We start from the raw sequence: 23,881 nt of genomic DNA, 5'->3' as shown, positions 1-23,881 counted from the left end.
AGTAACTAGGTTAGTTCTGCATCCTATCATTGACATTATCAAACCATTTAGCACAAGGTGTTATATTTTCCCCTTCACTTATTTTTTCTCCTGATAGATGGCAAGCTTTCAAGGTCAGGGCTATATGCTTTTTTTGTTGATTTTTTTTTTAATCTTTGAGTCAATGTCTAATGTAGATTTTACCATATGATAGGCATTCAAAAAGGAGTTATAGAATGAATGAATGGGTGAATAAATGAACATAGGAACTAATCAGGGCAGGTTTGAGAGGCAGGTCCCAGACATCCTTTCTAAGAATTTGGAGTTTTATTCTGCAAATTTCTTTGGAAACTTCTGATCCTGAATCCATGGGATATCGACTGGCCACTGTCATTGACTCCTGAGTTTAAGATTTTCTAGTTTTGTGTTGTTTATAGAGAATTAGAAATAGCTTTAAATAGCCTGGATTTTTATAAACATTCTTTAGGCTTATATTTTAAATAAAAAAAATAAATTTAACATTAAAAAGAAAAGAAATGCTCTTTAATACTACACTGAGTGCCTTTTTTTGCCATGACTCTAAAAAGGAGTGTGAATTAGGACCACCCAAGTTGATTATATCCACAGAATTCAGAAAACTGTGTCCATGTTGTGTAAAATTACCACCCTCTGCCCTTTTGGTTGTCAACTGCTTTCTTGGCTGTGATATTATGTATGAAATTTGATTTTAAAATAAATATAGTGGCCACCATTTAAGACACTGGCCCAATTTTATGAAAAATTGGCTTTAATGCAATGAGGTGAGCTGAGTGGGGGCCACCCTGAAGTTTCATTCTGTCCTTGGCTTTCTGCCGAATTGCTGCAAGGTAGAATGAGCAGGGGCTTCCTGGCCTGTTCTCACATGTTTATCTAATAAATGTGGAAATGTCTTTGGAAAAGTGATTGACAATTCTCAGCTGACAAATTTTTCTTTCTTTGATTATCCTCTCTGGCTTTCAGCTGTGATTACTCTCCACAAGCAGAAATATGACTAGCTGAGAAAGGCATCTTAAAGATTTTTAATTACTAATACTGCAAAATCACTCCTTGTTGAATCTTTAAAACATAGCAGGATTATGTAGTAGATATAGATCCTCACTTGGCAACATGTTTTTTCTCATCTCAGTTCTATCTTTGCCTCTGTTGTATACATAAACTTTGGAACTTGCCTCAGTAGTTTAAATGTTAAAACTGGAAAAGAATATGAACTTTAATATCTTCACTGATGAGAGATTAAACTGCCTTTTCATAATTTTGGGTAATGCAGAGTGTCTGAAATACTCTAGGACTCTTACTAGCCCTTACTGGCCTTCAGATGGTAGTTTTCCCTCTAATGACAAATAGACTTCAAAAATATGAGTGCTTCAGAATTGTTGAACCCAGAGACATGTGCAAAGATGCACTTAGTTTATAATCAGTGTGTAGATCACCCTCTGGGAGTAAGTCAAAAGTTGAGTAAACTCTTTCTGCTTATAGATACTACAGTGTTACTAATGCTTCACTGCTTCGAAATGTATTCTGCATGCCTTAAGAAAGTAATGTACTTGTTAGGGTACCCAACTTCCCATAGGGAAGAAGGTATGTCTCATAACGAAATGCTTTTGGACAGGCTTTAAGACAGCCTCACTTCTGTAAGCCCACAAAGCTTTGTTGTGAGGTAGTTACACATCAAACATGATGTTATCACATTTCAGTTGTGGGGCACATACTACTTTAAGTAATAACTGTGTTATGAAAGAGAGAAGAGACCTGGAATTTTTTAATTTCTCCCAGAATCCCACCACAGAACTTGTTTACTTGCATTTTAATTTGTCACTATCCTGTAAAAACACACATACAATACTGATTTTAAGAGGCCAGTATGAAAAACATGATGTGTTTTTAGACAGAATTTGTGAAAGGAATTTCTTGTAAATGATTTGTTGTACTATATTTTCTACATGATAATTTTCTTCTTCTAGTTAGTATATATAATGAAATACTGTGAAAATCAGAATCAAGTACCAAGGCATATCAATATTGATGACATGCCTTAATACAGATTTTAGCCCAGTTTATTTTAAAACATGGCAAACTTGTCTTACCCATACAAATAGTGTGTTTTATGGTCACAAATTATTATAAATAGTATTACTTTTCAGCAAGATCCCAACAATTCCTGGTTTGCACAATCCCAAACATGGGGCCAGAATATTACAAACACACAGTCATCAAAAACTGATACCCCAGAAGAGACAAGGAGGTCCAAAAAAAAAAAAAAGACAGAATTTTTTTTATTGTATCCCCAGTCAGAAATACTTTGCCTTGACATTTTCTCTTCCAAAACCCGTGAGAGAAACTTTCATCCCATGTGATAGAAGCAGGAAAAAGCCCTCAATCAAGAGAAAGTAATGGGCCAGTAATTATTAAATGGAGCAATTATGGTGTTTATTCATCCTTTATACATGTGATTATATCTATTTAGGGCTTTCACCTTGTCTTCACTACCATGCATTTATCATTTTTAGTTTCAGCCAGGAAAAGCATACATTTAGTAATGTTGCTAACTTTTCTTATGGACGTCTACTTCTAGGCTGATATGCAGCAGAAGAAAGAACCCGTTCAGGATGACTCTGATCTGGATCGCAAACGACGAGAGACAGAGGCTTTGCTGCAAAGCATTGGTATCTCACCGGAGCCGCCTCTAGGTACTTAAAAGTGCTTCCTGTTACTATTCCTCAAAATCAACTTGTGTGGGATATACCATGTCCAGTGTTCACTCTTCTTTATAGCTTTTTAAACATTTTTGTTTTTAAAGGCATTCTGTGGCTTATGTTTCAGATAGCATGTATTTTTGGAATTGAGGGGTCTGGAAGGAGATGGGAGGAAAGGTTGCAGAATTGTCAGTGGTTTACTGCTTATTGACTTATTAAATGGTCAGCCTTCTCCACTAGATTATTTTATACTTGTTAAATGAGTTGCTACTTGGTAAATACAAGAAATACTTGAATTTCTTATTAAATTGTTCTTCATTTTCATTGCTGAATTCCAGCCTCTCTTTGCCAATCTAAATACTGTGAATCTGGTTATGAATTTCATAACTGCCACAGGCATAGAGTTAGTCCATGATGAAAAAATAGAAGGCTCAGTGGGAAATTTGAAGGAAAACAAAATGATGGCACATTAGCAGCCAATGAGCAAGTTTAAATTAATTTGACTTTATTGTATTTGGATTTGATTGCTAATTGGCATTTTCACTGCAATGCCCCTTCTCTAAGTCATTCATTCCTAATGGATTATCTATGACCTCATTTTATCACTGAAGCTTAGATATTGAATTGTTTTCTTTGTGTTGAAAGTAACTTGTGCATATTTTGTTTATTCTGTCACTTACCTATATATCTCTCATGTAATAAATAGTTTTATTTTTCTTTTATCCTTTTGTTTTCCATATATTTAAGATTACTCGTAGGGTGTCTGTAAAACTACATTATATCCAATATAGTTAAAAACCCTTTTAAAAGAATACACAAAAATAAATACAGTATTCAGGTCTTTTGTTTAGAATACTTTGTCTTCTGAAGTTAATTCCATAATTCACTCTTATATTAAAATAAATTTTCATTTATTTCCATAGTTACTTAAACTAAGAATAAAAATTTATCCCATGTACAACAAAATGACAAATGTTTATATCAATGTGAATAAAAATAACAATATATAATAAGCTTACAAATTATGACATATTGCTGGATATAATCTAATACATACAAAACTAAAGCACTATTAAAAAGCATTTTATACTCAATCTCAATTCGCAATAGGTAAAATCATATGTCCTACAATGCTATAATAAGCCCCAATAAGATTATATTCTTTTAATTTCTTTATGTTGTGGGAGAAATAACCTAGGGGATATTGTATTTGACTGGTGGATCTTCTTTTCTACTTAGGAGCTAGTATACTTTTTTCCTACTTGATTGACATCTGATAGAAATTAGACACATCACAATTAATTATATTTGTGCCTCAAAATAACCTTTGAAATTCTGTTGCAATGTGAACACTGCTTAAACACAATAGTAGTGTGTCCTAGTGTCCCCTACCCTACATAAAGCCAGTAATTAAACTTTAAGAACAAAACAGATCAACGTCTCTAAACCATGACCAACTTTTGCACTATCCCTGCATTGCTGCCAAGGGACCCTGGCAAGGGCCCCATTTTCATTTTTCATCCATCTCTCTGACTTACCCTCTGAGCTTACTCAGAGGGTAATCAGTGAATTAATTGTGGGACCACATGAAAATTCCTAGCTTCTTGACAGATCTGCCATTGTGTTATAGGATTTGGGCAAAATAGTTAAGCCCTTTACCCTATTAAATAAATAAAAGGAAATTGCACATGATTGAAACCAAATGGGAATCTACACTTCAGTACTGAAGTTTCTTTCTATCCATATGGCTTCTTTGGCATATGTGATATTGAGAACCCGTTGAATTGTCTGGCCTGGAGCCATCTTGGCTATTTGGTATAGCTTCTGTCTGAAGGACATTTGGCTTGTATCTGAAGGAAAAGGGAAAAATTGCATTGGCTTTAGCTTTTTTTCTTTTGTTATGCTTGCTCTCAGATTTTCAGCTTGTGCTGACCTTGATCTTTGAACTGGTCTCCTGTCTCAGAAGTAAAGCACTTTACTTCTGTGCACATGGCAGTATCTTCTGGAGCTGCTGGAGGCAAGGGAAAACAAGTTCCAAAGACAGTAAACAGTACAATGGAATGAAACTATTAATTAAATGCCAAAATAAGACAGACTGGCATTTTTCTTTGTTTTGAAAAAGACTTTTAATAAGCAGGTTCGACATTTACCCTTTCTCTTTCTGTCACTTAGGCTCTCATGGCAAATGCAGCTTATATTCCACAGAGTACATTTCCCTCTAAATGCAGACATACAACAGATTTTTCTGACTGTCCTTGACCATTTAAAATTATTGAGAATCACTTATTTTATAACCTTTTAAAGTTTTATAGACACCCTTTTTTATTTTTAATAGGTCACATCTATACTAACAAAATAATGGGAAGAATCAAAATTATCTGGATGGTTCATGCCAGAGAGATATTTGACTTGAATTATCTGGATGGCTATTTTGATTCTCCATTTTACTTTGTTAGGGTGGACATGGCCTCAGAATCCCTATGTTAATTCTGTCTAAATCATTTCAAATTTTAATTTCCAAACTATAAACAATTCACTGGACTTTCTTCCTTTTCTTTCCTTTTTTTTTTTTTTTTTCTTATCCCATCTCAATATCTCCTGGCCATACAACCACTTTAATTTGGGACCATTTGTTTTGATTTGTCTGACACTGCTCTTCACCAGTGCAGCCGCTGCATTTTTTAACATGGGATACCTGTTATTTTCATTATTTAGTCCCAACCCCTATGTCTCCCTCCTCGAAATCAGTGAGCACTCCCAGTGAAGCTGGAAGCCAAGACTCAGGCGATCTGGGGCCATTAACAAGGTAAGAATTGTCCCTTTAAAAGACCATGATGGATAACAGCACAACAACACTGTTAGAATACTGTGAAATGTGCATGTGTCTGCATGTATACTCAGACATTTTATGTTTACATTTATGGTGCCTTGCTATTTGTAGTGAAATAGCAATGATCTTGAACCCTAGAAATGATAAATATATATCATCCTTCTTTGAGTGGGCTAATTTAGCACCATGTGTCTTGCCTAACAAACACAAATATATCCATTAGCTTAGGCTTAAAAAAGGCAGGGAGAACCAAATATAAATTGAATATATATCCAGTCTCTTATTATCTTACTTTGGTTTTTGTTTCCTTGAGAATCTTTGTGAATGGAATACTGAGATGTTCTAATTCTAACTTTAATTTTTCAAACATGTTGTTTGCTTAGTAAAGTTGACTAGTTGGAAAACTCAGTCACCTAAGTGTTTCTATTATATTATTATTGATAGTAGTAGTATCAGGATTGGCTGCCTCTGTTTAGTGAGTTCACTGCCAAATTTGTATTATACTATGTAGAATCACAGATTATGTAACTTCTGAAAGCGGAAACAGACATTCTCTAATTTAATCACTGAAGAGGTCCAAAAGGTAAGGATGTATCCAAAAGGTAAATATGTAAAAAGAAAAAAAAAGATGTAAAAAGAAGGGAGACATTTCATAAATGTAGATGGAGTTACTGTAACTCTCTGAATCCAGCTGTCTTCACCAGTGTTCCCACATGCCGGGGTCCACAGGCAGGAATTTATGTGAGTATGGCAACCACATCCAATTCTTAAAGACCAGCTGGTCCCCTTTCAGCTCGAGCTGGTTGAGCTTACGTGGGGTGATGGACCCAATTTTTCCAGTTTCCTATTTTTCTTAAGAAGCTACAGATTCAGATATTCAGGTGATAATCTCCTACATGTTAAATGTTAGTTTTGTTCCAAGTAGTTATGGGCCAGATTTGGCCTGTGGTCTGGCAATTTATGAACTCTATCATTGACTTTTAATTTAAAAACAAATCATAAAATACTTTAATCAAGCTTTAAATAAAAGAAGAAACAATCATCCACAGCACTGCTATTCTAAGAAGTCAGCCTTTTGGCTTGTCTGTGTACCTTTCTAGTCTTTGTGTATATTTCTTGCCTCCATACATATTATTGGGGCAAAGATATAAAATTTTGCATTTTCCTGTTTTCACTGAAAGCATTAGCATAAGCATTTTCTTCTGAAAATGTACTATTTCTATATAGGCCTTGTTAATTTGGTAGCTGAAAATCTGGACATGAGGATAATCTAGCATTGACTGGAGCTGTAGGCTTTTTTGTTTTTGAAACCAACATGTAAGACTGGAATTACCTTGCCTATTTCTGCCTATTGGTGTCCTTCAGACTTGAATATTCTGTTTTGATAGGCCCTTTGGAAACCAGTGGACACTGCTTTCAATAAAAAAAAATAGAGTTTTTGAGGGCACAAAGCTGGTTTATTTTAACAAAACACTTTTGTGATTTGGGGCAGCACACGTCTTCTCTCATCTTTTGCTTTAAACACTTCAAAAGGTCTTTGAGGGGGAAAAATGTAATAGCAACCCAGTTGTGTAAGATCTAACATTTATTCAAGAGCAGGCACAATATAATCACATTTTTAGAGGGGGGTACATTGGCCTATCATTAAGTTAATGTATTTGACCATTTCTGTTCCATGATGGTGTGTGTCATTGCTGCTTAGCTTCAAGGGTGCAGTTGGCAGCATTCAATTCTATTACTGACTTCACAGTTGAGGAGCCCTTTTGAAAACTTTCTAAAGAAAGCTGACCCATGCCGTTAGTACTCTGGGGACAACAGCAATTATTTCTTCTCAGAGAACATCACTTTTTATTTCTTTCTTCTTCTTAAGTGTTTTTTTTTTAACTTTGTGAATCACTTTGGAAGAGGTACAGCCTACTCCTACCCAATACAACACTACCTTCAATTCTTTGTAGGAAAATTCTTGCAAGTCTGGGTAACTAGAAGTCAATAAGTAAATCTCTTGCTAAGTGCGGGTTTCATAGAAATGCAAGAAAATTGGCATGAAAATGATAGTTTTCAGAAAAACTGAGCACAAAGTTTGCTTGAGGAGAACATATTAGGAATGGATTAGTAAATTCTGCCCTTGTTTTGAACTTAGGAAAATTCCACACAAATTTATGTTTTTTTTCTTTAATAAAATAAATATGAAGTTAAATTGTAGGAGAATGTTATATTTCAGCTTTTAAAAATTCCACTTTGAATATCTTTTTTTGTAGAAGAAACATCTTTGAAAACAATTTATATTAACTTTAACACTTCATAAAACAGGAGACTGGGAAGGGTTCAGTAATTCTTAAGAATATAACTCTATGCTCATAAATTTGCCTATTCGTATGGAATTTGAACTTTTCAGAAATGGAAAATCTTTCAGAAGATAACAAGAATCAACTTAACATATCTTGTCATAGCTAAAGGCACATATAAATTCTCTCATTCATTTGTCAAAATTTCAAACCAAAGCTAAAATTTTCTTTAGAAAGCCAAAATTAGCAAAAATTTCTTATAATCCTTGTAACTAGTTAATCTGCAAATTGGCATACCCAATGTACTTTATTATGGAGAAAAACCTAAAATAATGCTTTAAAAAAAGTATAACAAAAACCTCTCTTACTGATTCTTTTTTATTTTTAAGATATCGTCTTGCTCCATTGCCCATGCTGGAGTACAGTGGTGCAATTATAGTTCACTGTAATGTCAAACTCCTGGGCTTAAGTGGTCCTCCTGCCTCGGCCTCCTGAGTAGCTGGGACTACAGTCGTGTACCACCATGCACAGCTAATTTTTATTTTTACTTTTTGTAGAGATAGTCTCACTGTGTTACCCAGGCCGGTCTGGAACTTCTGGCCTTAAGCAGTCCTTTCTCCTTAGCTGCCCAAAGCGCTGGGATTATAAACATGAGCCACTGCACTCAGCCACCTTTTACTGATTTTTAAGAGCAGTTGAGAAAAATTTTTAAAAAATGGGTAGAGAGCAGAAACATTTAATTTTTCAGTTATGCTAATGATTTAATTTTAAAAATTTCACTTAAAGTGTCATCATTTGTTTTGCAATTTATGCTTCGATTTCTCATTTATAATTTATGCATCACACACTGGGGTCTGTCGAGGGGAAATAGGGGAGGGACAGCAGTGGGGGTGGGGAGTTGGGGAGAGCTAGCATGGGGAGAAATGCCAGATATAGGTGATGGGGTGGAAGGCAGCAAATCACACTGCCATGTGTGTACCTGTGCAACAATCTTGCATGTTCTTCACATGTACACCAAAACCTAAAATGCAATTTAAAAAAATAAATAAATATAAAAAAATGAAAAAATTTATGCTTGTGGTTTTACCTTCTTTCTCCTGGTCAGTTTTGGTAGAATCAATTACTCATTGCTCAGTTAATTATATTGGCAAGCAACAAGCTGTTAGATTTTAAGAGCCTGTTGAAAAGATTAGTTTGAAAGGTTAGTTTTACTTATAAACATAAATGAAAAAAATCTTTGATACACTGAGTACAACTGGAATCCAACATATTAAAAGGATAGTATGCTGTGGTTAATTAGTATTGTTTCAAAAATGCAAGGTATTTTAATATAGGAAAATGTGTTACCATATAGTTCAGCATACAGAAAGGTCAAAGAAGGAAAAGTAATGATTGTAATATGTACTTAAATTATACTTAAGAAATTTAAACACTTATTTCTATATTTTAAAATATAGTAAACTAGGAATAGAAAATATTTTCTCAAGATGATAAAGAATATTTATCTGAAACCAACAGCTTACACTTTTTATATGTAAGAATGAAGCATATAGCCCTGAAGAATGGCTTTCATTTAGGTGAACACATTTCTCATCCACAGAAAGTGAATTCCTTGAAAGTAGGAGTTAAGTGATACCCATGTAGTAGATATTTGATAAATGTTTGTAGAGTCAGGCATGTTTGTTGCGCTCATGACTATAATACCAGCTAATTGGGAGGCTGAGACAGGAGGATTGCTTGAGGCTAGGAGTTCAAGACCAGCCTGGGCAACACAACATCCAAGATTAAAAAACATATATATTTGTTAAATGAACTGTATAATCCTGCTTTTTATAGATGAGGACACTGAGATGTGCAAAAGAGAAAGTAATTTTCTCAAGTTCTTACAGAGTGTTGTTTTGCTACAGTGCTAGGGTTTTTTGTTGTTGTTGTTGCTTTTCTTTTTGAGATGGAGTCTTGCTCTCTCACAAGGCTGGAGTGCAGTGGCACGATCTCAGCTCACTGCAACCTCTGTCTCCTGGGTTCAAGTGATTCTCTTGCCTCAGCCTCCTGAGTAGCTGGGAGATATATATGTCATCATGTGTAGCCACCACGCCCAGCTAATTTTTTTAATTTTGGTAGAGATGGGGTTTCACTGTGTTCACCAGGATAGTCTCGATCTCTTAGACCTCATGATCTGCCCACCTCGGCCTCCCAAAGTGCTGGGATTACAGGCAGGAGCCACTGTGCCCAGCCAGTGCTAGGTTTTTACTTAGGCAGGTTGATTCAAGTTTCCATAACATATACCTCTATGCTACATAATCTCTAATGGTAATTTATGTGAGGGATACACAGCTACCCCATAAGGTTATAGTGAGGATAATACAAAGTAATACTCTGTAAAGTACCCAGAAAGGATTGTGGTGTACACTAACTGGATGTGAGTTTTAGAAATTATTATAATTTTTTAAATTTTAATTTAGCCATTTTTCTGATGGGAAAAAATCTTTTTAGATCCTCTCATAGAACATGTTGGTGTCATTTTCAATTTTAATAAGTATTGCCTGTATCTTTAAATAATTATGTAAAATTATTAAGCATGACATGGCAAAGGGCAGATTGTAATCTATGCCCCTACAGATCACATTCCGGGTTGCCCACCACTTACTCACTAACCTTCAGATAACAACCAGAAGTGAATCTATCTAAGTGAAAATCATTCATCCAACATTTATTCTTCTCATTCACATGGATGGCTCATAAGGGATGTTGCACTAGGACTTTTCTCATGTTTAGTTGTAATTTCTTAGGGTTCTCAATGACAGAGCTGAACTAGAAGGTGTACTGACCTGCAGAAATTTAGAAAAGTGTGTCGACCTCATAAAGTTCAGCTGGATACCAGGGTGTAGGCTAACCTGTCCCAGATCTGTTCTAAATGGGAGGAAACTTTCAAAATGGTTTCAAAGTTAAAACATCTCTCAGTGTGATGCCATGCAATCTCCTGTCACAATAATAACACCCATTACATAACATCCTTAACAAAATACTCTGAAGGGGCGATTTCTGATGTTTGTCTTTGGTGAGAACTGTCATGGGGGGTAGTAATAGAATTAATTTTGGTCTTCTTTTTTTGACCGTCTTTGGTCTTAACACCATCATTAAGTTCTACTTTTCAACCAAACAAGACATTCTAGCCCTCCTCCAACATTTTATTTAAAAAAAAATTTTTTTTTTTAGACCCAGTCTCGCTGTCACCTAGGCAGGAGAGGTGGCACAATCTTAGTTCACTGAAGCCCGGAAGCCTTGAATTCCTGTGCTTAAGCTATTCTCCCACTTCAGCCTCCTGCGTAGGTAGAAGTACAGGTACATACGACCATGCCCAGCCAATTTAAATTGTTTTTGTTGTTGTTGTTAGAGACAAGGTCTTGCTATATTCCCCAGACTTGGTCTTGCACTCATGGTCTCAAGTGATTCTCCTCCCTCTCCATCCCAAAGTGCTGGGATTACAGACAGGAGCCATTGTGCTCAACCTGAAAATCTCTTAGTATTACATAAACAACATATGTGCATTTTATACAGCTGGAAAATATAAATGAGCAAAAACAACAAAATAAGAACATCATGTTTCCACCACCAGAGATTAGCACTCTTAGAACCTTAGTGCTTATTTTTTTATATAATATATATGTCATCATGTGTAATGATAAATGACATCTTACTGTGAAAGCTGTTGAACCTGCTTTTCCAATCAAGTATCTGTATTTTTATACTTCAATATATTTTCATCTTATCTAGTATCTATACTATCCTCAAATTTCCCCCAATTGGCCCCAATAAAATACCGTAGTATTTAAAATTGATGCCTCTGCTCACAATTAGCAGCATTTCTTAATCCAAAACCCTAATATTCATAGATTTTTCTCTAGGGAGGTGAGACCCCTCCCTAGGGTACCTTGAATGCAGCAGATGGAGAAATGTCTTCTGAAGCACATGACAGGAGAACAATGGTACAAAGGGAATGGATTAAAAGTCACTTTGGCTTTCAGCTTCATGTGTATTCCAGATTAGAATTCAGGGACAAAGGAACAGATTTCTTCAATCTTCTCTCTTCAGCTTGAACACTGGGCCCCCATATAGTTACTATTCAGTTTCTCATTGACAGAAAACTTTGGTAAAATTTAGATATTTGTTTTTGGGCTGCAATTATTTGTTGTGGGCAACTTGTCCTCTCTGTATATAGTTACCACCTTTTTTTGAGTGACTTCAGGAAAGAAAAATGTGCTCTGAGGCCACCTTGGCATAATACTCAAAAGAAATCCTTAAGACCTTCACCTTTCTCGACCGTCAGATTCTGCAGGATTCTTTAGAACTACAGAGGCCTCAAAGGACTTGACCCATTTGGGTAAAAGCATCATCATCTTCCAAGATGCTCTGACAAATCAGAGGTTAAACGGAAGGCATAAAGGAAGTATTAGTAGAGGTGAAAGACGTAATAAAATAATATAAGACTGTGGGGGAAATTTAATAAGACTATTAACATTTTGCTTATACAAAAAATATTTTAAATATCACTATATAAAAGGAAATTAATAGGATGCTACCAGCTAATTGGACTTCAGGGAGACTGAAGTCACTAATTCAAGGTTGGCTAAAAGTCAGTCTGTTTGGAAATTAAAATAAGGTTTTTACACTATAGGGTTTTCTCTTTATGCAGCACAATAAGTTCAAAATTTTTGATATCATCATCTTCAGGCAAAGTATACTGTATGTACCCATATGGTTATAGTAACACAGTAAGCATCTATTTTAGGAAGGGGTGGCTGAGTTTTCTTCTAGAGAAACTGCTTGCTTGACAGCAGGACTTCTGTGTAAGATTTTGGGAAAACATGCTCTTTTCTATGATGAGAAGCCCTACATTTCTTATTGAATTCAGCTCAGATGGACTTCCCATGTGGCTTAGTGTGGCTCACATTGGAGCTTCATATAGGGGCTCAGGTGTTAGCCACCAGATGGAAAATTCTCTCACCATAAATTAAGAAAAATGCTTTTTAAAAAAAAGCCTGATATGAGTGTGTATTTCACTGTTCCACTTTTATTTCTGACATCAGAAAATCTTTGTCATCATTGCCAGTCCTAAGTAAGGAAAAAATTGAGGCCAGGAAGTGAAACATTAACTCATTATTTAAATACCATCCTTTCTTAACTAACATCACTTCAATGAATGTGACAGATTGAGTGATATGATGGATTTTAAAATGTTCTTGTTATTCTGTGTATTACTTTTGGAAATGGCATTTTAAAAATTAGATATTTAGCAATGGCATTGACTAGATATTTTCTGTTTGGCACTGTGCTTACATAGTCTCAAACTGTTTTTACTGGCTGATTAGTCACTAGTGATTTGTTTGACAGAGAAGACATGTGGAACAAGAGCTCAGAGAAACTGTGGGACTCAAAAAAGTTCTATATTTTGCCCTTCAGCTTTCTCTTCATCTTAGAGAAAAAAGGAAGAACATGAAAATTTGAGTTCTAGCACAGTTGCTTCAGGGACTAATTAAAGTTACTAAGTTCACTTGATAGAGAAGATGGCTGGACCTCTTGTTTTTCAGCACAAATCAGCAATATGGTGAGCATTACACACACACACCCCCCCACACACACATGTATTCAAAGAGACAGGGTCTCACTATGTTGCCCAGGTTGATCTTGAACTCCTGGTCTCAAGTGATCCTCTTGACTCAGCCTCCCAAAGTGCTGGGATTACAGGCATGAGCCATCATGCCTATCCAGTGGTCAGCATTTTTATTAGCTAAGATACGCTTCCCTTCTTGAGTATGGAAGTGAGTCTGAAAACTCTTTGATGACCACGTGGTGACATCATGTTGAGTAAGACTGAGTTTTCTATAAGTGCTTTGGTGGATATTAAGACAGTTGGGCAGACATGCCCTGATTTATTATTTAATTTTTAAAATAAAAAAGTAAAAACTATTTCTTTTGGAATCAACTTGCCCTTACATGTCACACCCATCTACAGAAAAGTCAGGTAAAGAATAGTCATTTGTTCATTCATTCATCTAGTCATTCAGTAACAGTTGAGAATTTACTCTCTATCAGATACTATACTAGACCTTCAAGGAATATAAAGATGCTTCTTACTTCTAAAGAACTAGTAAATTGAGACATTTAATTTGAATCTAAGGCAACGCTGCTGTGTAGTTACAGCACTCAAATATGTGTACTCAGAGAAAAACTCAATGGTAATAAGGACTTTGGGGATATTTTGCAGAGGATATATGGACATCTGTATGATTGCCTCGGGTTGAGAGTACAGAGGTGAGAGGAGAAGACAGTCTCCGGGTTGGATAATGCCTGTCTTTATTGGAATGGAAAGAGTAAAAGGTACTGCCAAAAACACAGAGTAGGAGGAAAAAAAACAAGATTTTAGGGGCAAGGAAACGAAAAGAAAGACTATGCCAAGAAGGAGCCAATAGTGACAAAAATAAGAGAGAGCAAAGATAAGGAACAAGAAATGACCATGGGATTTGATGATTTGTAGGTAGTTGTCATCATCATAATCATTATTATTGTTTTTTGTTATTATTATTATTATTACTGATGCTGTTTTATTTTCATAGGCTGAGTTCCTGGGAGCAAAACTAGTCCAGGGTAATTCTATTTTTTATGCTTCTTGCCACATATTGGCATATTACTTCCCGAAGAACTTTACTAATTTAAATGCTGCCAACAGTGTATGAAAGTGCCTTAGCCATACTGAGTGTTAGCATTACAAATAAGAGATTTGTTAACTACTGCCTTCCAGATATTTATTGGGCATCTCTTTCTTATAGCCAAAGACTAGAAAAGGTTAAAAAAAAAAAAAGCAAAACCAAAAGAAAACATTCTTTAGGAAATAACTCTAAGGCTTTCTGCTATGAGGTCTAATAAAGGTGGAAAGAAGAGTGGAAACTACCAACTTACTTTAGGTAAAAGCTGAACAGGAAGAAATTACCCACTCACCAGAGTGCAGGGTATATGCAACATAGACATATGTCTTTTACTCCTAAGTTATACTTTCAACACATAGCCAAGGATTTTTAAAAATTTTCACTTCTTTCTGTCTAATAAACTGAACCTAAGAAAATAAAATTGAGCCAATGAAAGGGGAATTTTGGAAGAAATTGCAAAGTAATGAATCAGTAAAAGGTTTAAAATATGAAGTTCTGTTTGTCTCTTAGTAGGTTACTTCTAGTTTGAAGAATTTTGATGTTTGTCTATTCTTTTTTTAAAAAAACTGAAAAACAAATTGACCCACAAATTATAAATTACTACATGGTAGGCATTTTTGGATAAGATGCCAGAGGCTACAAAATCCAGTATGTTCAAGGTCTAATAAGTGAGTGATTGTTTTCCATGTTGGGAAGCTTCTGTATTTTAAAACAAAGTTAGGAAATGTGACCTTAAATGTCCAAAATTGCCAGTCCAACCCTGGGAACATAGAACCATAACAGTGCCCCTGAGTCCAGAGTAGGTACAGAATTACTGGGCTATTTAGCATCTGAACACATACAGGGTTCCTATAAAATGGAGATCAGAGATCCCACTTAGACCCTCAGAAAGTTTACCTAAGAAATCAGTCGAAACTAATCAGAGCAGCCAAATGCAAATCATGAAAATAAGCAAACAAACAACACCAGGATGGTTCCCCAGTAGGGTATACTAGATAAAAATTTAATTGACATAGTTAAGGAAAGACTGTATCAAACAACAAGGGCTAGTTTGGTTATCCCAGGAATTCCAGAAAGGGGGGACTTGGGTAGCAGCGAGGTTGATGTCTAGTCTTGGGGAAAGAGGAGGACATGGTGAGGGAGGGCAGGAGAAGCTGTCGTAGTTAAACATGCAATATCACCTACTCTAGTCCCAGAGATGCTCCTGGACATCTGCCTTCTCTTCAAGGAGAGAAGACTTTGTCAGGCTTATATATTTGTCTGCCTGGTTATTATTCTCACAACAAATTGCTAAGTTGGCATCTAAAATATAGCAGTATTATAAGACCTAGTAGACTAACTCAGCCACCTAAGTCCCATAAACCAAGCACTGATGAAAATGAATTTAGGCCCAAATCCTACCTCTTCCTTCAAGACCAGCTCAAATGGAATCTCTAATCTTTTCAGAGGAAGTGTGTTTCCTGCTGTGGCTTCCAAAGGATGATGAAAATGCAGTCCAATGCCTGGCTGTCTGGCATGGAGCAAACACGAAGTGAAGGGAAATTATAATTATTACTATTCTTAATCTATTTTTCTTATGGCATTTATTAATATTTCCAGCTCATATTTATTGAAACTTTAAGCTGTGCCTGTCTCTGAGCAAATGATGAGAGCTACTTTGTTCCTTGTATATGTTGTTGGTATATTATTAGGCATAAATATTCATATGTCTCATTTACCAAAATGTAAAATTCTTAAGTGCAAGTTTCATGTCCCTCAGCATACATATGGTACTGCTTATATGGCAAGTTTTACTTTTGGTCTTGTACCACTAAACTCTCTCAGATACACACACACACACACACACACACACACACACACACACACACACACACACCTATGTATGTTTTGTGGGTATTTTTGAGACAGGGTCTTACTCTGTCACCCAGGCTGGAGTGCAGTGGCATGATCTCAGCTCACTGCAACCTCTGCCTCCCAGGCTCAAGCTATCCTCCCACCTCAGCCTCCCTAGTAGCTGGGACCACAAGCGAGCGCCACCATACCCGCCTAGTTTCTGTATATGTTTGTAGATGCAGGGTTTCACTGTGTCACTCAGGCTGGTCTTGAACTCCTAGGCTTCAGCAGTCTGCCTATCTCGGCCTCGCAAAGTGCTGGGCTTACAGGCGTGAGCCACTGTACCAGGCCTATTTACTTATGTTTTATCTCCTCATAAGAACTGTAGGTTCCTTGAACATTTTTCAACCCTCTATTACAGTAATTTGTATTTTAAGTTCTTAATAGATGTTTTCTGAATAAGTAAATGAATGTTCTTATCAAAATCTTCTCTCCTCTGCATGCATTGATTGAGCCATTCCAGAAATTACTAAAAATAGAACTAATTATTATAGCAAACAGGGTGATATCTATATGAAAATAATTTGTGATAGCATATTATGTTCCCATAAATTTACTTAAAATTTCACTACTTCTTTCATTTTACAAATAAACTACCTGGCAAGATTTCAAACTGACCAGAAGCGGCAGGGAAACCATAATTTTATTTTCCAGGATACAATTACTTGATAAAATGGCTGGAAAATAAGATCTCTGCCCATTGGTTACATAAAGTATTCTAACAGGAGAAGAGAAAGCTAAAAGGCAGTTGAATAATCATCCTAGATTTTAAAACATCAGGCAGAGAAGAATGTTAAAGGACCTCAAGGCCTGCACCCTCATTTGCTGGGGACAAAAGGAGATTTGCCTGATGACACAGTGGAGCCACATCCAGGACACAGACCTCCCACCCTGGGCCAGGTGCGGTCCTCTCTAAAATGCTGCTGTCTGCGGGGAAGCTGTCCTACACAGTTTACACAGAAGGAATTTGGCGAATGTTTAATACATATTTCTAGGCTATCCCTGGAAATACTAATAACCTTTGCCCATTTTGCATATTGGCTTTAAGTTCCTTTCAAAACCCTTTGCATATTGGCATATTCCTTGAAAGGAACCACCCCACAGATAATAATGGGAAAAATGAAAAGATAATAAAACTGTCACACTTGATAGTAGCATCCTTGGCTTCACCCCTTACCCCACAGCTTGTTACTGACAATAACTATGATCTCTTACTGAAAATGTAGGTGTGCCAGGAGGCAAGGCTCTTATTGTGTTACACTCCCACCCTTGTTTTTCTGGATGAGTAAATGCAAACTCCCCAGTATTAATCTGTGGACTTCTTAATTGGATGATTCTGATAGAATCACTATTTATACTTCTTAAGGGTACAGTCAGTTCAGGTAATCTGTCCAATAAGTATCAGAAGAGCCAGACTATTAGGAGCTTCTGGGAGAAGTGGAAAATGTCACTAAAGTTCAGCCCATCAGAAACCTCAAGGAAAATGGAGGGCGAACAGCTGGTCCCACTCCTTGCAAAGAAAGCTTCTTACAATCAGCAAGAGCCAGAAGCAGCTCTTTTGTCTACAGCAAAAGAAATGCCCTTAAATTTGAACCTCAGAGATATGTGAACAGCAAGTATGAATTATGTTTACATATTCCATTACTTTAACCATTTGAGCTGAGGTTAAAGAATCATATCCAGAAGCAAAAAAGGCTAATTTTCTTCAGCAGAGAATGAATTCAGAGCAGGGGTTCTCACTCCTGGCTGCATATTAGAATCACATGGAAAGTTTTAAAAAAATACAGATGCCTGGGTCCAACCCCAGACATTCTGGTTTAATTGGTCTAGAGGTGGCCTGGGCCTGAGGCCAGGCTTGAGCAAATCAGAAGTTTAGAATCAGTGATGCTTTCTACATGCTGACTACTAAAAGCAATAGTCTAGCTCTGTCATTCTCCAAAGGTGGTCCCATGATCACCCTTTTAAACATCACCTGGAAACTTGTTAGAACTACAAGTTCTTGGGCCCCACTCCAGATCTGCTGAATCAGAATTTCTAGGGTTGGGGATCAGCATTCTGCATTTTAATAAGCCTTAATAAGTCATTCCAATGAACGTGAAAGTTTGAGAACCACTTGCCTAAATCAAGTCCTTGCTGCTCAAAGTGTGGTCCACAGAGCAGCAAAATCTGTATCTCCTGGAGCTTGTCTGAAATGCAGAGTCTTGGGCCACCCCCACACCTACTAAGTCAGACTGCATTTTAGCAGTATTTCCGGGTATCTGTATGTGCATTAAAATTTTAGAAGCACTGGTCTAAGTAACACTGGCCAACTAGTGTCTCATTGGCCTTCAGTTTTAGTGTTTCAGAGTTTACATATAAAAAGACAAGAGCACAGCCAGAGCATAGAAGGAAAGCTGTGTGAATCTACATTCCGCTACTTCTGCAGGAGGGGTAATATGCGATCTGTCAAATAGGTCAGGATTGACTCAAAGAAACATTAAGAGTAGGTAGAGTGGTTGTGGCATAAAAGCAGCTGCTGTTTGTCATATGGTTACTATGTTCTTTATAGGTACACTTGCATTTAATCCTTGCAGAAAACCAGCAAAAATTCATTCATTCAAAAAACAGTATTATATAAGCATATATGCCAGATACAGTTCTAGGTATATCCCCATATTGTAGAGATGTGGCCACCCCTGCCATTAGAAGCTTAAGTCTAAAGTCAGACAACAAACAAAAATATACAAGAAAATCATAAGTAAAGACAAGCGCTATGAAGGAAATAAAGCAGGAGAAAGAAAGGAAATGAAGAGGGATAAGGAAGTGATACTTGAGATCAGGTGTTGAAGCAGGGAAGCCTCTTTGAGGAGGTAACATTTGAGCCAAGACACAAAAGAAACAAAGTCATAAGCCATGCAGATCTTTAAGGAAAGAACATTAAAGAGTATGCAGAGTTGACATAATATGAGAGAATGAATGGTTAGAGAGAAGTTTGGAAGATTGCTGCAGGCCAGTTCGTAAGTTATCCTATAAGCCACAGTAAGTATTTACAGACAAGGAAACTGAGCAGGGCTTCTCAAATTCAGGGTGTCCATGGATTGCCTGGGGAACTTGCTAAACTGTAATATAGGGTCAGAAAGTCTGGGGTGGTACGTGAGTTTCCGCATTTCCAATAAACTCCCAGGAGATGCTGATGCTACAGGTCTGTGGGCCACAGAGTAAACAAAGGGATGCAGGGGTTGAGAACTTATTAAACAGCATGCTCAATGTCACACAGCTGGTAAGTCAGAGGCAAGATTTGAATCACAGAAACCTGATCCCAAAGTCTGTGCTGTCCATTAGTTGGTGTCTGAGATTCACCAGAACCAGTTCTGTGCAGAAAATTTAAAGAGCCTGACTGAAAAGGTTCCTTGCATGTGCTCTATTTATAGAAGAGCCATTTATCCCCTCTTATGCTGAAGGAGAAATAGCAAGGAAAATTGGATGCTTTGGTAACTATTGATACTTTGTGCTATTACTTGTGCAATGTTTAAAAAATATAAGATATAATCAGTCCCTGACATCTTAGATAGAAATGATATTGTTGGTGACCATCTTGGTGTACTATATATAAATAAGCATAGAAGTACCCATGAGTCTCAAAATCCGATGCATTATATTTGCAGTACTTGATCCAAGGAAGCCTAGTTATTCACCAGGCTCTGTAGTCATACCCCTGCCCTGACCCATTTGCACCCTTGTGTTTAGTTCTTTTCATCACATAGAAGATGGTTGGAGCTCCCAGATGTGGATGGGTTCTGGGATGTCAGAGATACATGCAGTAGTTTACATGCTCAAATCAATGAGACTTCAATATAAAACAAAACCAAGGGTGAGGGTGTGTGTGGAATTTGAATACTTGGCTCTCAACTTTCTTTCATGAAAACAGCCATAGCTCCCAATATTAAACAGATGTTTGCAAGAAAGGATGGCTCCTCACTTTCTCTTGTTCGGTAGTCACTGGGGGTGGAGGGGATGGAGAGGGGACATGTTCTGTGTATGTATTGTATATGCTCTTGCCTTGATGAATGACATAGTTTGGTTTGGTTTGTTGCCCTCCCCTTTTGTTAATTCTCTGTGTTCTTTTTCCTTTGTGCTGCACAATTAGGACCCTGCAGTGGGACACAGACCCCTCAGTGCTCCAGCTGCAGTCAGACTCAGAACTTGGGTATATGTCTGCTCTTTTGTTACTTCTTTTATTATTTCTTTGCTACAGTTGTGTTGAAATGCTGGAGCTGTTGTTGCTCTTGTATTCCCCTTTTGTTGAACTTCTAGTTTGATAAGTTCATTTCCTTCTGCCAGTTTTCCTTGTAAAGCTTTGAATAAAGTCTCTCTTTGTGGAAAACACCACAAAAAGATGGCTTCTGATTTCTCCTTATTAATTCCTATTATTGCAAAACAGCAGTCAAAAAAATCAAACATAAACCCACACATTTACTTAAAAGTGGGGCACACAAGTTCTGCAATGGGAGATATGTTTGATGACGTTATCGTAACCATCCTCCCCTTTACTAACAAGTTGTCTTAGGTTAACTTTTGTCTAAGGTCAGTATTAAAATATTGTGTCTTGTTTGTTTACTTTCTTTTCAGTTTTTGGGGAACTCACATTAAGCACTTAATTTGAATTAAGTTTGAACAGTTAAAGATTTCTGTTAAAAAAAAAAGCAAATTAATTGAATACCTTGATCTAAAGATATTTCAAATACTTGATGTTGAGTAATGTCCCCTGTGTCCTAAAGATCATTTTTTTCAGATGGAAATGTATTATCACAAGTTACAAGAAAATTTCAGAGATGAAGACTTTAAGTTAAATAAAACACACAGACGTGTTCTAGAAACTCAGTTTATTTCCATTATAGGATTGGAGTTAGCTGTATTCACACATGAGATATTTCTAGTGGGGTGCTTGTATCAGCTGGTCATGCAGCTCAGGAGAGCTAATTGTGGATTTCTCTTCTCACTTCACATTCAGTTAAATCAGCTGGAAATCAGCCACAGTGGAAGTATTTACACCACAGAAATTGTCTCCTTTCCTACAAGCTAAGTTATTAAACATTTACCGATGCAGCACTGGGTATCTCTAAGTGAATAGCAAATTTCATAACCACATTTTATGAAACCACTATCTTTTCTTTCTAAATATAAACTGACATATCCCAAACTAGGCATTTATTTATTATTTATTTTGAATTCCTGAGATTCCTGGGCATGTATCTCTGGGGTTCTATCAGTTTCAGTGCCTACTATAGGTATAAAAGGAGGTGGAAGGACTATTTGCATGTTAGGGTAAATGCCATCTGCCTGTGACGCTTTGTATATGCAAAAATTCTTAGCTGATTTATGACAACACTAAGCCAAGGAAATATCCTAACATTAGATAACTGATGCACTATTTCTTTTTTAACCTTACTAAATTCTTGCCTGATTAGTTACATGGTTCATTTATGTTATATTTCTATTTGTATTATTTAAATAACCAAGAGATACGGTTTAATAAGTCAGAGAATATATAGTAAGTTATAGTTCAGGGGAACTTCAGAATGCAGTTCTTCAAAATTATGTTAAAAAAAAGGCGGGGTAGAGAATTGGCAGACTATCCTATGCACTTAAATTAACAGATTTTTAGACAGATTGTAGCAGTGCTAAATTACACTTGCTGATGTGAAATAGCTAAGAATATTCCCATTTATATCTGTTTTCCAAGCAAAAAATTCACTGTTGACTATGCAGATTAAAACTTGTGACTTATTCTAGGGAGATAGTATATCTGTGGCCCCACCTTACCTGCTGCAATATACTTCAGAGTGAACCCAGTGCATCGAAGAGAGAAGATAGGAGACTTTCTGTTCACTTTCTAAATATAAACCAATATATCCCAAACTAGGCATGCATTTATTTATTATTTATTTTGAGTTCTTGAGATTCCTGGGCATATATCTCTGAGGTTCTATCAATTTCAATGCCTACTGTAGGTGTAAAAGGAGGTTGAAGGACTATTTGCATGTTAGATTAAATACCATCTGCCTGTGTGTGAGTAGCTTATCTTAGAGAGTTTGAAGGTGTTTTCAGAGAATATTTGAGAGATGACATTATTTCAAATATTGCCATAATGAAAATTTCTAGATTTTTCTAAAGAGTTTTATTTCACCTTCTTGAGCTGTGGCATGGGAATGACCATAATGCATAATGCATAATCCAAGTGACAGCTTGATCTGTCACTTAATTTAACCCCTTTACTGAAGTATAATTGCCTTTAAATAAACTAAATATTTAAACTATTCAAATTGATGGGTTTTGACAAACATGTATACACATCCATGAAATTATCACCACAATCAAGATAGTGAAAACATTATTCAGCTCCAAGAGTTTCCTCATGCCCTTTGTAATCTACACTCTTGCTTCTTCCTGTTCTTCCTTATACCCCAAACATCTGTTCTGCTTTCTGTCACTATACATTAGTTTGCATTTCCTAGATTGTCATATAAATGGAATCATCCAGGAGGTACTCCTTTGACTGACTGACTTCATTCAGAATGATTACTTTAAGATTCATTCAGTTAAGTGTATATAAACAACTCAATCCTTTCTATTCCTGAGTAGTATTCCATTATATGGAAATACCACAGTTTGTTTATCCAGTCACTTTTTATATACACTGATTTGTTTACAATTGTTGCCCATTACAAATAAAACTGCCATAAACATTCATGCACAAATATTTTAATGCATATTTAATGCACAAATATTTTCATTTGTTTTGGGTAAATACCTCCCAGTAGAGGGAGGTATCTGATGAAATGTCTGCTTAGCTCTGTTACTCTTATATATTGTTTTTGAGTTGGGTTGTTTTCTCATAATTGATTTTGAAAGTTCTTCCTAAGTTCTGGATAAAATGCTTTATCAGGTATATAATTTGTTAATATTTTCTCTCAGATTGTGACCTGTCGTTTTCATTCTCTTAACCGTGTCTTTAAAATAGCAAACCATTTTAATTTTGACAAATTATAATTTACAGATTTGTTCTTTTATGGATCATGCTTTGGTTAACGTAATTTCAGTCTTCAAGTGATTACTTTAATATTTGGTGGAATACAATTCACCTATGAAATAGATTTGGATTTGGAATATTATTGTGAAGGTTTTTTTTGTTTTGTTTTGTTTTGAGACAGTGTCTTGCTTTGTCATCAGGCTGGAGTGCAGTGGTGCGATCTTGACTCACTGCAACCTCCACCTCCCAGGTTCAAGTGATTCTCAGGCCTCAGCCTCCTGAGTAGCAGAGACTACAGGCATGTGCCACACACCTGACTAACTTGTATTTTTAATAGAGATGAGGTTTCCCCATATTGGCCAGGCTGTTTTTGCACTCCTAGCCTCAAGTGATCTGCCCACCTCTCAAAATGCTGGAATTATAGGTGTAAGCATTCATGCCCAGCCTTG

At 36.4% G+C, this 23,881-nt stretch overlaps 1 protein-coding gene across 12 annotated transcripts in view; it reads left to right on the top strand.

The window, feature by feature from the left end:
* DYNC1I1 (dynein cytoplasmic 1 intermediate chain 1) overlaps positions 1-23,881 on the top strand; it is a 331,611-nt gene that overhangs the window by 34,126 nt on the left and 273,604 nt on the right. For 3 of the 12 annotated variants that reach the window (XM_035253825.3, XM_035253824.3, XM_002751517.6), the window contains exons 3-5: positions 2,591-2,705; positions 5,427-5,517; positions 20,550-20,609. In XM_035253825.3, the coding sequence (XP_035109716.1) occupies positions 2,591-2,705; positions 5,427-5,517; positions 20,550-20,609 (266 nt within the window). Of the gene's footprint in view, positions 1-2,590; positions 2,706-5,375; positions 5,518-20,549; positions 20,610-23,881 lie in introns of all 12 variants that reach the window. The other 9 variants (XM_009002396.4, XM_035253823.3, XM_003733589.5 and 6 more) reach the window with 4 other exon arrangements.

The sequence above is a fragment of the Callithrix jacchus genome, chromosome 11, assembly GCF_049354715.1.
Source record: "Callithrix jacchus isolate 240 chromosome 11, calJac240_pri, whole genome shotgun sequence".
NCBI lineage: Eukaryota > Metazoa > Chordata > Mammalia > Primates > Cebidae > Callithrix > Callithrix jacchus.
Note: the sequence above shows the minus strand (reverse complement) of the source record. Positions and strands in the feature narration are given on the sequence as shown.